At 42.7% G+C, this 14,812-nt stretch overlaps 1 protein-coding gene across 1 annotated transcript in view; it reads left to right on the top strand.

Moving 5' to 3' along the window:
• The window catches only part of LOC137525971 (histone H1.3-like), a 265,301-nt gene that overhangs the window by 157,928 nt on the left and 92,561 nt on the right, over positions 1-14,812 (top strand). The window contains exons 9-14 of the mRNA XM_068247181.1: positions 1,054-1,110; positions 2,184-2,231; positions 3,175-3,231; positions 5,458-5,505; positions 10,716-10,772; positions 11,323-11,370. Of these exons, the coding sequence (XP_068103282.1) occupies positions 1,054-1,110; positions 2,184-2,231; positions 3,175-3,231; positions 5,458-5,505; positions 10,716-10,772; positions 11,323-11,370 (315 nt within the window). The remainder of the gene's footprint in view (positions 1-1,053; positions 1,111-2,183; positions 2,232-3,174; positions 3,232-5,457; positions 5,506-10,715; positions 10,773-11,322; positions 11,371-14,812) is intronic.

Here is a 14,812-nt window from a genome sequence, read left to right as displayed (position 1 = left end):
TGGCAGGCTTTGGTGCGCCCTATCAATTGTTATGTATAGAGTGCTAGGGGGGCCCCATTGTAAAATTTGCATCGGGGCCCACAGCTACTTAGCTACGCCACTGGGAGGAGGAGACCTTCCATGACATAGTGAGGAAGATGAAGAGGAGATAGCTAGCTCAGCTTCCATCCTTGTGCAAATGGAGTCTTTTATGCTGTCCTGCCTTCTCCCACACATTACACTACCACCACGTGTACACACTCTGGACATTTAAAGCAGCCCTTTATTCCACCAATTGTTGAATGCACTGTGATTTCTGCCCTTTAGCAATTAAAATCTGACTCTGCGTCAACACCGTAATTTTTGGTGGGACTATGGCATGGATCCCCCTTTGGAATGCCATAGTCCAGGTGTTAGACCCCTTGAAACACATTTTCCATCACTTTTGTGGCCATAAAGAGTCCCTGTAGGTTTCTAAACTTGCCTGCCCATTGAAGTCTATGGCAGTTTGCCCAGTTCGCACAAACTCAAACTTTTATGGAAGTTCGAGTTCGGTGTCCGCGATCCCAAAATTCATCTCTATTTGGGGATAGTTAAGCAGAAGCATAAACAATTGGCTTACGCTAAGTGCTCACCTCGTGATGCAAGGCGATGGATACAGCGACGTCTCCCTGGCGACGAGTGTTCCCCACAATCAATCTTCCTTCATCTTCTGGCCGGCGGGTATGCGCAATGTTATGCAATGGGTACAACAAGACTTAAAGCTTTAAGGATCATAATCTGTGCAAGGCTAAGAAATGTTAAGTAATCGCGCAGCTGTACCCATGTCATGAGATCGCATAAATGACCGCTTGTCGCTCAAGAAATCTCCGGTCGTTGGGAAACTCATCGGAAGAATCACAAGGTAGACACGGGGCTTTAGAAACTACTTCCATAACATAATACTTACAGATACATACTCTGATTTGTCTAATATTTAAAGTATCACAGAATTCACTAAGGCTCAGTTTTGACACTTTCACCCATTTGTACTTACACTTACAATGAAGTTAAGAATTCTCTCTGTGTTTTCAGATGGCAAATTATCTAGTGGTGAAGGAAAACCCTCTAAGAATGTCCTCAGTAAAAAAGGTAAATCGTGTTGACATTGGACAAATGGTTACGAAGCTCGTTCCTGAACCTCTGCCCTGATTATGTGCCTCCTCCTTAGGGCCCGTTTCCACTATCGCGGTTTCCGCAGCGATTCCGCACAGTTTCCCCGCACATGAATCGCACGGGGAAACTCTGCCATGGGGGATAACGGCGCCGCGGCCGAATCGCTTGCGGGAGTGATTCGGCCGGAACCCCCCACAGAATTTGCGGCGGAGGCTGCGAATCCCATAGCCATGCATGGCACGGCTCATGGGATTCGCCTGCGATCCTGCCCACCCGCTCAGAGCCTACGAGACGCACGCCACACTTGTGGAAACGAGCCCTTAACCCCAAGTGTAAGGAAGACCTCAGAGACAGACTGCGAATGACAGTGCAGATGGCCAGGGGGTTGGACAGGTATTTACAGCTGATCAATAAATTGTATCATGCTGATTGAAGCTGTCTGCTTTAAATAAATAACACAGTACAATACTGTACTAGAGAAGTAATGCGTAAATTAAGGTAAAGTTAGTTTAGGAAATAGTTAAGCAGATGGATAGACAACTCCCAGAACATAATATTTACAGAAACATACTCTTATTGGTCTAGTGTTTAAAGTAACACAGAATTCCACAAGGCTCAGTTTTGACATCTTCACCCATTATTACTAACACCTACGATGAACTTCAAAATTCTCTCTGCATTTTAAGATGGCAAATTACCTAGTGGAGAAGGAAACCCCACTGAAGATGTCTCAAGCATAAAAGGTAAATAGTAGTAAAAAGGTTTCAAAGCTCATACCTGAATCTCTGCCCCGGTGCCCAAATTATTTGCCTCCTCCTCCCCAAGTGTCAGGCAGACCTCAGAGACAGACAGCGAGTGACAGGGCAGATGGCCAGATGGATAAACCATTGGCTTACATATTACTTCAAGAACATGATATTTACAGATACATACTCTGATTGGTCTAAGGTTTAAAGTAACACAGATTCCACAAGTCTCAGTTTTGACAATCTCAACTGTTAGTTATTACTTATACTTACAATGAGCTCAAAACTTCTCTCTCTTTTTAGATGTCAATTTACTGAGTGGTAAAGCTAAAGATGCCTCCCGTATAAAAGGTAATAGCATTGAATTAATTATAGTCAGTTCTTTAGACCCTGCAAATAGGCTTTGAATCGTGTGTGTGTATATATATATATATTCTCAAAAAATTAGCATATGGTGATAAAGTTCATTATTTTCTGTAATTTACTGATAAACATTAGACTTTCATATATTTTAGATTCATTACACACAACTGAAGTAGTTCAAGCCGTTCATTGTTTTAAAATTTATGATTTTGGCATACAGCTCATGAAAACCCAAATTTCCTATCTCAAAAAATTAGCATATTTCATCCGACCAATAAAAGTAAAGTGTTTTTAAAACCAAAAAAGTCAACCTTCAAATAATTATGTTCAGTTATGCACTCAATACAGTGGCTTGCAAAAGTATTCGGCCCCCTTGAAGTTTTCCACATTTTGTCACATTACTGCCACAAACATGAATCGATTTTATTGGAATTTTATGTGAAAGACCAATACAACGTGGTGTACACATGAGAAGTGAAACGAAAATCATACATAATTCCAAACATTTTTTACAAATCAATAACTGCAAAGTGGGGTGTGCATAATTATTCAGCCCCTTTGGTCTGAGTGCAGTCAGATGCCCATAGACATTGCCTGATGAGTGCTAATGACTAAATAGAGTGCACCTGTGTGTAATCTAATGTCAGTACAAATACAGCTGTTCTGTGACGGCCTCAGAGGTTGTCTAAGAGAATCTTGGGAGCAACAACACCATGAAGTCCCAAAGAACACACCAGACAGGTCAGGGATAAAGGTATTGAGAAATTACGGGGCTTTAGAAACTACTTCCATAACATAATACTTACAGATACATACTCTGATTTGTCTAATATTTAAAGTAACACAGAATTTGCCAATGCTCAGTTTTGACACCTTCACCCATTTGTACTTACACTTACAATGAAGTTAAAAATTCTCTCTGTGTTTTCAGATGGCAAATTATCTAGTGGTGAAGGAAAACCCTCTAAGAATGTCCTCAGTAAAAAAGGTAAATTGTGTTGACATTGGACAAATGTTACGAAGCTCGTTCCTGAACCTCTGCCCTGATTATGTGCCTCCTACTTAACCCCAAGTGTCAGGAAGACCTCAGAGACAGACTGCGAATGACAGTGCAGATGGCCAGGGGGTTGGACAGGTATTTACACCTCATCAATAAATTGTATCATGCTGATTGAAGCTGTCTGCTTTAAATATATAACTAACACAGTACAATACTGTACTAGAGAAGTAATACGTATATTAAGGTAAGTTAGTTTAGGAAATAGTTAAGCAGATGGATAGACAATTGGCTTACAGACTACTTCCAGAACATAAATGTAACGATTGGGGGATACTCTCCACGGTCAGCGCACAACGTATACGCTGACACTGAGGAAATCTCCCACATGCGCTCAGACAGAGGACCCCAGTTATGGTGCAAATGCACCTGTGGAGGCTTAGACCAACCAGCAGGAGGAGCTGTGGAGCACAGAGGGTCAATACCTCTGAATGTCCCACAGAAGTCAGATAGAAATCGCTCAGTGCGATTGCAGCAATGAGCAATACTAAAGCAGCATATAAACGGAGTAGAATGGAAACAGATTAAATGAATGTCTGTCAATCTGATCGTAGGCCTTGCAAGGACAGACATTCACACACAGAGCGGATAGAGCGATGTAGCAAATCACAACCGCAGTGATGCTCATTTCGCAAAGCAAGACAATATGGATTCGCCTGCCCAGCACTGGGAGGTCGACATCCAATAGACAAAACTGGCAGAGCAGGAGTGAGTAAGAGGATACACAGAAATGCAACAGTCTAAATGCGCGTATACCAACGTATTGATATATCTCCACAATTCGAATACAAGAAAATAACAAAAGGCGCTATATGCGCATATATCGATGTAGAACCAATATATGGTGCAAGTACTAGCAAAATAACAAATGTGTGCTGTAGGTCCTAACTATTGTGTACGAGTCCCTGGGGTCCTGCCAGTTCGAGCATACAAGAAAAACGAACTAAGATAAACATAGAGTGACGGACGGAACGCTTGCTAAGCGGTCGCAATACCACAGCGACAGCTATCGTCCGTACAAGACAGACAGAAGAGGTAACCAGTAGCAACCGCTGCTATGGATTACACTCCAAGAACACAGGCCAGTAGGATCCACCGCCTCTAACGCTAGGGCGAATGCGATCCACAAGGAACTCGACTAGAAGATTCACTGTCACCCACCGCAGGAGACCAGTGCAATCGCAGAGTAAAAGACAAGACAAAGAAATATAAATCACAATACAATATTCTCCAGTACTTATATATTGGCCTTACCAATATATAAGTATTCTGGGTATCAAGGACCCGGGACTACAATCCAAGCTGGACTGACAGTATGTTGGGCAACGAAGCAGACTCAGGAAGTGACATTTAAGCATGCAAGCACCAATCAGAAACAAACATGCAAAAAGCCAAAGAAGCAATCGGCATTCACTCAGCCCGCCGACTGCAGGCTGAGAGCAAGAACGGCATCTCATAAACTCATGCATAATTATGCAAACAGCATAACATTTGGATTCAGAATAGCCGGCCAGACTATAATGGAATGCGGAGGAATTGCAAATAGACAGAACACTCACTGTGAATGCCAGAAAAGCCATGCAAACAGCAGTTAGCATTGCCTGGCCGCAGTAGTGTCTGAAAGCAGAACAAACACCAGAGGGAAGATCATCACAATAATATTTACAGATACATACTCTTATTGGTCTAATGTTTAAAGTAACACAGAATTCCCCAAGGCTCAGTTTTGACACCTTCACCCATTATTACTAACACCTACGATGAACCAAAAAATTCTCTCTGCATTTTAAGATGGCAAATTACCTAGTGGAGAAGGAAAACCCACTGAAGATGTCTCAAGTATAAAAGGTAAAGAGTAACAAAAAGGTTTCAAAGCTCATACCTGAATCTCTGCCTCGGTGCCCCAATTATTTGCCTCCTCCTCCCCAAGTGTCAGGCAGACCTCAGAGACAGACAGCTAGTGACAGGAGGGCAGATGGCCAGATGGATAAACCATTGGCTTACATATTACTTCAAGAACATAATATTTACAGATACATACTCTGATTGGTCTAAGGTTTAAAGTAACACAGATTCCACAAGTCTCAGTTTTGACAATCTCAACTGTTAGTTATTACTTATACTTACAATGAGCTCAAAACTTCTTTCTGTTTTCAGATGTCAATTTACCCAGCGGTAAAGCTAAAGCTGCCTCCCGTATAAAAGGTAATAGCATTGAACTATTATAGTCAGGATTTTAGACCCTGCAAATAGGCTTTGAATCGTGTGTGTGTGTGTGTGTGTGTGTGTGTGTGTGTGTGTGTGTTTGTGTGTGTGTGTGTGTGTGTGTGTGTGTGTGTGTATATATACAGGATCTTCTAAAAAAAATTAGCATATTGTGATAAAGTTCATTCTTTTCTGTAATGTACTGATAAACATTAGACTTTCATATATTTTAGATTCAAATACACACCACTGAAGTAGTTCAAGCCCTTTATTGTTTTAATATTGATGATTTTGGCATACAGCTCATAAAAACCCAATTTTCCTATCTCAAAAAAATAGCATATTTCATCTGACCAATAAAAGAAAAGTGTTTTTAAAACAAAAAAAGTCAACCTTCAAATAATTATGTTCAGTTATGCACTCAATACTTGGTCAGGAATCCTTTTGCAGAAATGCCTGTATCAATGCAGCATGGCATAAAGGCAATCAGCCTGTGGCACTGCTCAGATGCTATGGAGGCCCAGGATGCTTCGATAGCGGCCTTAAGCTCATCCAGAGTGTTGGGTCTTGCGTCTCTCAACTTTCTCTTCACAATATCCCACAGATTCTCTATGGGGTTCAGGTCAGGAGAGTTGGCAGGCCAATTGAGCACAGTAATACCATGGTCAGTAAACCATTTACCAGTGGTTTTGGCACTGTGAGCAGGTGCCAGGTCGTGCTGAAAAAATGAAATCTTCATCTCCATAAAGCTTTTCAGCAGATGGAAGCATGAACCCACTTTTGAACCAGAAACAGCGGCAGAAGCACCTGCCCTGGGCTACAGAGAAGCAGCACTGGACTGTTGCTCAGTGGTCCAAAGTACTTTTTTTGGATGAAAGCAACTTTTACATGTCATTTGGAAATCAAGGTGCCAGAGTCTGGAGGAAGACTGGGGAGAGGGAAATGCCAAAATGGCTGAAGTCCAGTGTCAAGTACCCACAGTAAGTGATGGTCTGGGGTGCCATGTAAGCTGCTGGTGTTAGTCCACTGTGTTTTATCAAGGGCAGGGTCAATGCAGCTAGCTATCAGGAGATTTTGGAGCACTTCATGCTTCCATCTGCTGAAAAGCTTTGTAGAGATGAAGACTTCATTTTTCAGCACGACCTTGCACCTGCTCACAGTGCCAAAACCACTGGTAAATGGTTTACTGACCATGGTATTACTGTGCTCAATTGGACTGCTAACTCTCATGACCTGAACCCCATAGAGAATCTGTGGGCTATTGTGAAGAGAAAGTTGAGAGACGCAAGACACTCTGGATGTGCTTAACACTCTGGATGTGCTTAAGGCTGCTATCGAAGCATCCTGGGCCTCCATAACACCTGAGCAGTGCCACAGGCTAATTGCCTCCATGCCACGCCGCATTGAAGCAGTCATTTCTGCAAAAGGATTCCCGACCAAGTATTGAGTGCATAACTGAACATAATTATTTGAAGGTTGACTTTTTTTGTTTTAAAGGGACTCCGAGCAGCGCAGAAACTATGGAAAGATGCCTATTATTTTAAAGCTCTCTTTCTCCTCTTTCCAATGATATATAAACCGCCGCCCTACGCCTTTTAGTTTTTGCTATTTTCGCGATTGAAATTGCCGCGGCCGCAATTTCAATCGCGAAAATAAAGAAAACTAAAAGGCGTAGAGCGACGATTTAGGTGTCGCCAGAAAGAGGAGAAAGAGAGCTTTAAAATGATATCCATCTTTCCATAGTTACATTGTATTACACAGGCCGACTTTTTCTGCTGAATGGAGCTGCTGACACTGGGGAAAGTGTCGTCCTGTGTAATACAATGTACCTATGGAAAGATGCATATCATTTTAAAGCTCTCTTTCTCCTCTTTCTGGCGACACCTAAATCGTAGCTCTACGCCTTTTAGTTTTCTTTATTTTCGCGATTGAAATCGCGACCGCGGCAATTTCAATCGCGAAAATAGCGAAAACTAAAAGGCGTAGGGCGGCGGTTTATATATCATTGGAAAGAGGAGAAAGAGAGCTTTAAAATGATATGCATCTTTCCATAGTTTCTACACTGCTCGGAGTCCCTTTAAACACTTTTCTTTTATCGGTCGGATGAGATATGCAAATTTTTTGAGATAGGAAATTTGGGTTTTCATGAGCTGTATGCCAAAATCATCAATATTAAAACAATAAAAGGCTTGAACTACTTCAGTGGTGTGTATTTGAATCTAAAATATATGAAAGTCTAATTTTTATCAGTACATTACATAAAATAATGAACTTTATCACAATATGCTAATTTTCTGAGAAGATCCTGTATATATATACAGTGGGTTGCAAAAGTATTCGGCCCCCTTGAAGTTTTCCACATTTTGTCATATTACTGCCACAAACATGAATCAATTTTATTGGAATTCCACATGAAAGACCAATACAAAGTGGTGTACACATGAGAGGTGGAACGAAAATCATACATGATTCCAAACATTTTTTACAAATAAATAACTGCAAAGTGGTGTGTGCATAATTATTCGGCCCCCTTTGATCTGAGTGCAGTCAGTTGCCTATAGACATTGCCTGATGAGTGCTAATGACTAATTAGAGTGCACCTGTGTGTGATCTAATGTCAGTACAAATACAGGTGCTCTGTGAGGGCCTCAGGGGTTGTCTAAGAGAATATTGGGAGCAACAACACAGTGAAGTCCAAAGAACACACAAGACAGGTCAGGGATCAGGTTATTGAGAAATTTAAAGCAGGTTTGGCTACAAAAAGATTTCCAAAGCCTTGAACATCCCATGGAGCACTAGTCAAGCGATCATTCAGAAATGGAAGGAGTATGGCACAACTGTAAACCTACCAAGACAAGGCCATCCACGTAAACTCACAACAAGGAGAGCGCTGATCAGAAATGCAGCCAAGAGGCCCATGGTGACTCTGGATGAGCTGCAGAGATCTACAACTCAGGTAGGGGAATCTGTCCATAGGATAACTATTAGTCGTGCACTGCACAAAGTTGGCCTTTATGGAAGAGTGGCAAGAAGAAAGCCATTGTTAACAGAAAAGCATAAGAAGTCCCATTTGTAGTTTGCCACAAGCCATGTGGGGGACACAGTAAACATGTGGAAGAAGGTGCTCTGGTCAGATGAGACCAAAATGGAACTTTTTGGCCAAAATGCAAAACGCTATGTGTGGCGGAAAACTAACACTGCACATCACTCTGAACACACCATCCCCACTGTCAAATATGGTGGTGGCAGCATCATGCTCGGGGGGTGCATCTCTTCAGCAGGGACAGGGAAGTTGGTCAGAGTTGATGGGAAGATGGATGGAGCCAAATACATGGCAATCTTGGAAGAAAACCTCTTGGAGTCTGCAAAAGACTTGAGACTGGGGTAGAGGTTCACCTTCCAGCAGGACAACGACCCTAAAAATAAAGCCAGGGCAACAATAGAATGGTTTACAACAAAACATATCCATGTGTTAGAATTGCCCAGTCAAAGTCCAGATCTAAATTGAATCGAGAATCTGTGGCAAGATCTGAAAACTGCTGTTCACAAACGCTTTCCATCTAATCTGACTGAGCTGGAGCTGTTTTGCAAAGAAAAATGGGCAAGGATTTCAGTCTCTAGATGTGCAAAGCTGGTAGAGACATACCCTAAAAGACTGGCAGCTGTAATTGCTGCAAAAGGTGGTTCTACAAAGTATTGACTCAGGGGGGCCGAATAATTACACACACTGCACTTTGCAGTTATTTATTTGTAAAAAATGTTTGAAATCATATATGAGTTTCATTCCACTTCTCACGTGTACACCACTTTGTATTGGTCTTTCATGTGGAATTCCAATAAAATTGATTCATGTTTGTGGCAGTAATGTGACAAAATGTGGAAAACGTCAAGGGGGCCGAATATTTTTGCAAGCCACTGTATTTACCAGCTTGCCTGCCCTCTAATTGCACTTTTATCAGCTAGGCAAGTGTTTCACATTGCCTTACAACAACAAACCTGAATACACCAGACCAGCACCAAATCACTGAATAAAAGGTGGCCTGGGGGGCAGTCCAAGCCTGGCTGCTACACTCAGTCTCTACATCCACACAGTTAAAGTAGCAGAGAGAGAGGAACTGAATGAATCAGTGAATCAGTTAAGAGTGAAGAGTCAGGACTCAGGAGCTGATGCTGTACTCAGATGGATCCCTAAGTGAGGCTGAGCTAGGACAAGTGCCTTCTCTCACTGACGCATTCATTACTGTGGTTCATTGAATCATTGAGCTGAAGGAACTGAATGAAGCAGTCAGTGAATCAGGTATAAGTTGAGTCAGGCGCTGCTGTTAGCTGCTGCTGTGTAAACTGATACCTGCGTGAGGTAAGAGGCATTTCTTCTCTCACTACTCACTGCAGCAGCGTTCCTGCCTCCTCCTGCCGCTCTAGGCAAGAATTTATACCTGCCTGGTGGGTGAAACGCCTGTGTCTGCTCTTTAGCGATTAAAACTCGACTTGGCCACAACACCGTAATTTGTGGTTGGACTATGGCATGGATCCCCCTTTGGCATGCCATAGTCCAGGTGTTAGACCCCTTGAAACACATTTTCCATCACTTTTGTGGCCATAAAGAGTCCCTGTAGGTTTCTAAATTTGCCTGCCCATTGAAGTCTATGGCAGTTTGCCCGAATCGCACAAACTCAAACTTTTATGGAAGTTCGAGTTCGGTGTCCAAAATGTGATGTTCGTGATATCTCTATTAGGGGATAGTTAAGCAGAAGCATAAACAATTGGCTTACGCTAAGTGCTTACCTCGTGATGCAAGGCGATGGATACAGCAACGTCTCCCTGACAACGAGTGTTCCCCCAATCAATCTTCCTTCATCTTCTGGCCGGTGGGTACGCGTGATGTTACAGGATGGGTACAACAAGACTTAAAGCTTCAAGGATCATAAGATGCGCGAGGCTAAGAAACGTAAGTAATCGCGCAGCTTTACCCATGTCATGAGATCGCTTGTCGCTCAAGAAATCTCTGGTCGTTGGGAAACTCATCGGAAGAATCACAAGGTAGACACGGGGCTTTAGAAACTACTTCCATCACATAATACTTACAGATACATACTCTGATATGTCTAAAATTTAAAGTATCACAGAATTTGCCAAGGCTCAGTTTTGACACTTTCACCCATTTGTACTTACACTTACAATGAAGTTAAAAATTCTCTCTGTGTTTTCAGATGGCAAATTATCTAGTGGTGAAGGAAAACCCTCTAAGAATGTCCTCAGTAAAAAAGGTAAATTGTGTTGACATTGGACAGATGGTTACTAAGCTCGTTCCTCAACCTCTGCCCCGATTATGTGCCTCCTCCTTAACCCAAAGTGTCAGGAAGACCTCAGAGACAGACTGCGAATGACAGTGCAGATGGCCAGGGGGTTGGGCAGGTATTTACAGCTGATTAATAAATTGTATCATGCTGATTGAAGATGTCTGCTTTAAATATATAACTAACAGAGTACAATACTCAAGTATAAAAGGTAAATAGTAGCAAAAAGGTTTCGTAGCTCATACCTGAATCTCTGCCACGGTGCCCCAATTATCTGCCTCCTCCTCCTCCCCAAGTGTCAGGCAGACCTCAGAGACAGACAGCGAGTGACAGGGCAGATGGCCAGATGGATAAACCATTGGCTTACATATTACTTCCAGAACATAATATTTACAGATACATACTCTGATTGGTCTAAGGTTTAAAGTAACACAGATTCCACAAGTCTCAGTTTTGACAACCTCAACTGTTAGTTATTACTTATACTTACAATGAGCTCTGAACTTCTTTCTGTTTTCAGATGTCAATTTACCTAGTGGTAAAGCTAAAGCTGCCTCCAGTAAAAAAGGTAATAGCATTGAATTATTTATAGTCAGGTTTTTAGACCCTGCAAATAAGCTTTGAATCGTGTGTGTGTGTATATCTATCTATCTATCTATCTATCTATCTATCTATCTATCTATCTATCTATCTATCTATCTATCTATCTACAGGATCTTCTAAAAAAATTAGCATATTGTGATAAAGTTCATTATTTTCTGTAATGCACTGATAAACATTAGACTTTCATATATTTTAGATTCAAATACACACAACTGAAGCCTTTTATTGTTTTTCTTATTGATGGTTTTGGCATACAGCTCAAAATTCCTATCTCAAAAAATTAGCATATTTCATCCGACCAATAAAAGAAAAGTGTTTTTAAAACAAAAAAAGTCAACCTTCAAATAATTATGTTCAGTTATGCACTCAATACTTGGTCGGGAATCGTTTTCCAGAAATGACTGCTCAATGCGGCGTGGCATGGAGGCAATTAGCCTGTGGCATTGCTCAGGTGTTATGGTTATGCTTATCCAGAGTGTTGGGTCTTGCGTCTCTCAACTTTCTCTTCACAATATCCCACAGATTCTCTATGTGGTTCAGGTCAGGAGAGTTGGCAGGCCAATTGAGCACAGTAATACCATGGTCAGTAAACCATTTACCAGTGGTTTTGGCACTGTGAGCAGGTGCCAGGTCGTGCTGAAAAATGAAATCTTCATCTCCATAAAGCTTTTCAGCAGATGGAAGCATGAACCCACTTTTGAACCAGAAACAGCGGCAGAAGCGCCTGACCTGGGCTACGGGAGAAGCAGCACTGGACTGTTGCTCAGTGGTCCAAAGTACTTTCTTCAGATGAAAGCAACTTTTACATGTCATTCGGAAATCAAGGTGCCAGAGTCTGGAGGAAGACTGGGGAGAGGGAAATGCCAAAATGCCTGAAGTCCAGTGTCAAGTACCCACAGTCAGTGATGGTCTGGAGTGAGATGTTAGCTGCTGGTGTTGGTCCACTGTGTTTTATCAAGGGCAGGGTCAATGCAGCTAGCTATCAGGAGATTTTGGAGCACTTCATGCTTCCATCTGCTGAAAAGCTTTATGGAGATGAAGATTTCATTTTCAGCACGACCTGGAACCTGCTCACAGTGCCAAAACCACTAGTAAATGGTTTACTGACCATGGTATTACTGTGCTCAATTGGCCTGCCAACTCTCCTGACCGGAACCCCATAGACAATCTGTGGGATATTGTGAAGAGAAAGTTGAGAGACGCAAGACCCAACACTCTGGATGAGCTTAAGGCCACTATCAAAGCATCCTGGGCCTCCATAACACCTGAGCAGTGCCACAGGCTGATTGCCTCCATGCCACGCCGCATTGAAGCAGTCATTTCTGCAAAAGGATTCCCGACCAAGTATTGAGTGCATAACTGAACATAATTATTTGAAGGTTGACTTTTTTTGTTTTAAAAACACTTTTCTTTTATCGGTCGGATGAAATATGCTAATTTTTTGAGATAGGAAATTTGGGTTTTCATGAGCTGTATGCCAAAATCATCAATATTAAAACAATAAAAGGCTTGAACTACTTCAGTTGTGTGTATTTGAATCTAAAATATATGAAAGTCTAATGTTTATCAGTACATTACAGAAAATAATAAACTTTATCACAATATGCTATTTTTTTTAGAAGATCCTGTATGAGGCTTCCCACGCCGTCCTCCGTCCCTCAGGGGTCTCGCTGCAGCCCTCCGTGCAGCTGTGACGTTACTATTTACCTTCCCGGCTCCTGCGCAGGCGCTCTGACGGCTGTCGGCTCTGAAGTAGGCAGGAAATACCCGATCGCCGTCGGGTCTGCTCTACTGCGCAGGCGCAAGTTTTCGGCGCCTGCGCAGTAGAGCGGACCCGACGGAGATCGGGTATTTCCGTCTATTTCCGAGCCGAAAGCAGCCACAGCGCCCCCGCTGGAGCCAGCAAAGGTAAATATTGAGTCTACAGTCGGGTCTGTCACCGGTTGTTCTGAGGGCTGCAGCGAGACCCCCGTGGGACAGAGGATGGCGTGGGAAGCCTCATTAGGATCCGGAGGCTTCCCTCACCTGAGGTGAGTACCCCCCAGGGGAGGTTTTTGATGTTACAGAGTCTCTTTAAGTTGATCACACTGGCTGGCTAGCTAAATACAAGTATCAAATACAGTAATAGAGCAGTGAATTCAGTGAAAACCTGCCTTCCTGCACTAAGCACAGCAGTCAGTACACTGTCACTGATTACTACACTGCCTACTACAACTAACTTAAAGAGACACTGAAGCGAATAAGTTTTGTCACTTTTACCTTGTAATTCTCTTCAGTAGTCTCAGCAGGAGTAAACTGCTGCATCACCGCCACAAAATGAGGGCACTAGACCCCCCAAATCCCCGGGCAAAAATCCACGACCAACTTGGTTGTGGATTCTGATGCCCTGAGAGGCAGAACTTTCAGCTGCAGCTCTGCCTCTCCTGACGTCAATTGCTGTGCGGATCTCCGCCTCTCCCTGCCCCTCTCTATGAAGGAGGAGTGGGAGGGGCAGGGAGAGCCGGCGATCCACCACGATTGACATCAGTAGAGGCAGAGCTGCAGCTGAAAGCTCTGCTGCTAGAAGCGCTGCCCGGATTGCCCCCCGGGGATTTGGGGGTCTAAAACCCTTGTTTTGCGGCAGGGATGCACCGGTTTACTCCTGCTGAGACTACTGAAGCAAATTACAAGGTAAAAGTAGCAAAATGTATTCGCTTCAGAGTCTCGTTAATCACCGACTGTCTAGATAAATACAAGTATCAAATACAGTAATAGAGCAATGAAATGAGAGAGAACGCTGGGATTTGACACAAAAAAACACTCTTGCTTTCTTCAATATGGCCTGAAGATGCTCTCTGAGTGCCACAGAGTCTAGCAAGGACAGAGCTCTGGAAATGGCCGCTACTTTATATACAGCAGGGGAAGGCAGAGCCTCCCCTCCTATGATTGGTTGCTAGGGACTACACTGGGGGCCTCTGATTGGCCCAATGACTTAATTTCCCCAATCACGGATTTCAGATTTCGCGGTGGCCATGATCACAGCCATCCTTTCAGCGATGTGCAGTAAAAATGCATGGGATGAACCATTTTTACTCCTGGCAGAGTAACAGGTTTTTTTATTTCTTTATTCCAGTAGTTGTAACTGTTATACAGTGAAGGCTCTAACCACCTTTTTTTTTTAACTGAATGATGTCACCTGTAAGCGCCCAATGTATTTGTGAAGAGAAGTTCAGTTAGAGAACTAGTTGAAGAAGGATGTTAAAAGTGGTTTCTCTGTATATACAAACACAATTGAATAGTTGTTGTAAAGCAGTTTTAGTACAGTAATTGCAGCAGGGTAAATGAATGGAAAAATGGTGGTTTATTGTGATGAACGGGGAACAGAGGAGAAAGCAGAGTAAAAGCAGATCAGGTCTGTTTCTGGCGTA

This window comes from Hyperolius riggenbachi, chromosome 7 (assembly GCF_040937935.1).
Source record: "Hyperolius riggenbachi isolate aHypRig1 chromosome 7, aHypRig1.pri, whole genome shotgun sequence".
Taxonomy (NCBI): Eukaryota; Metazoa; Chordata; class Amphibia; order Anura; family Hyperoliidae; genus Hyperolius; species Hyperolius riggenbachi.
Note: the sequence above shows the minus strand (reverse complement) of the source record. Positions and strands in the feature narration are given on the sequence as shown.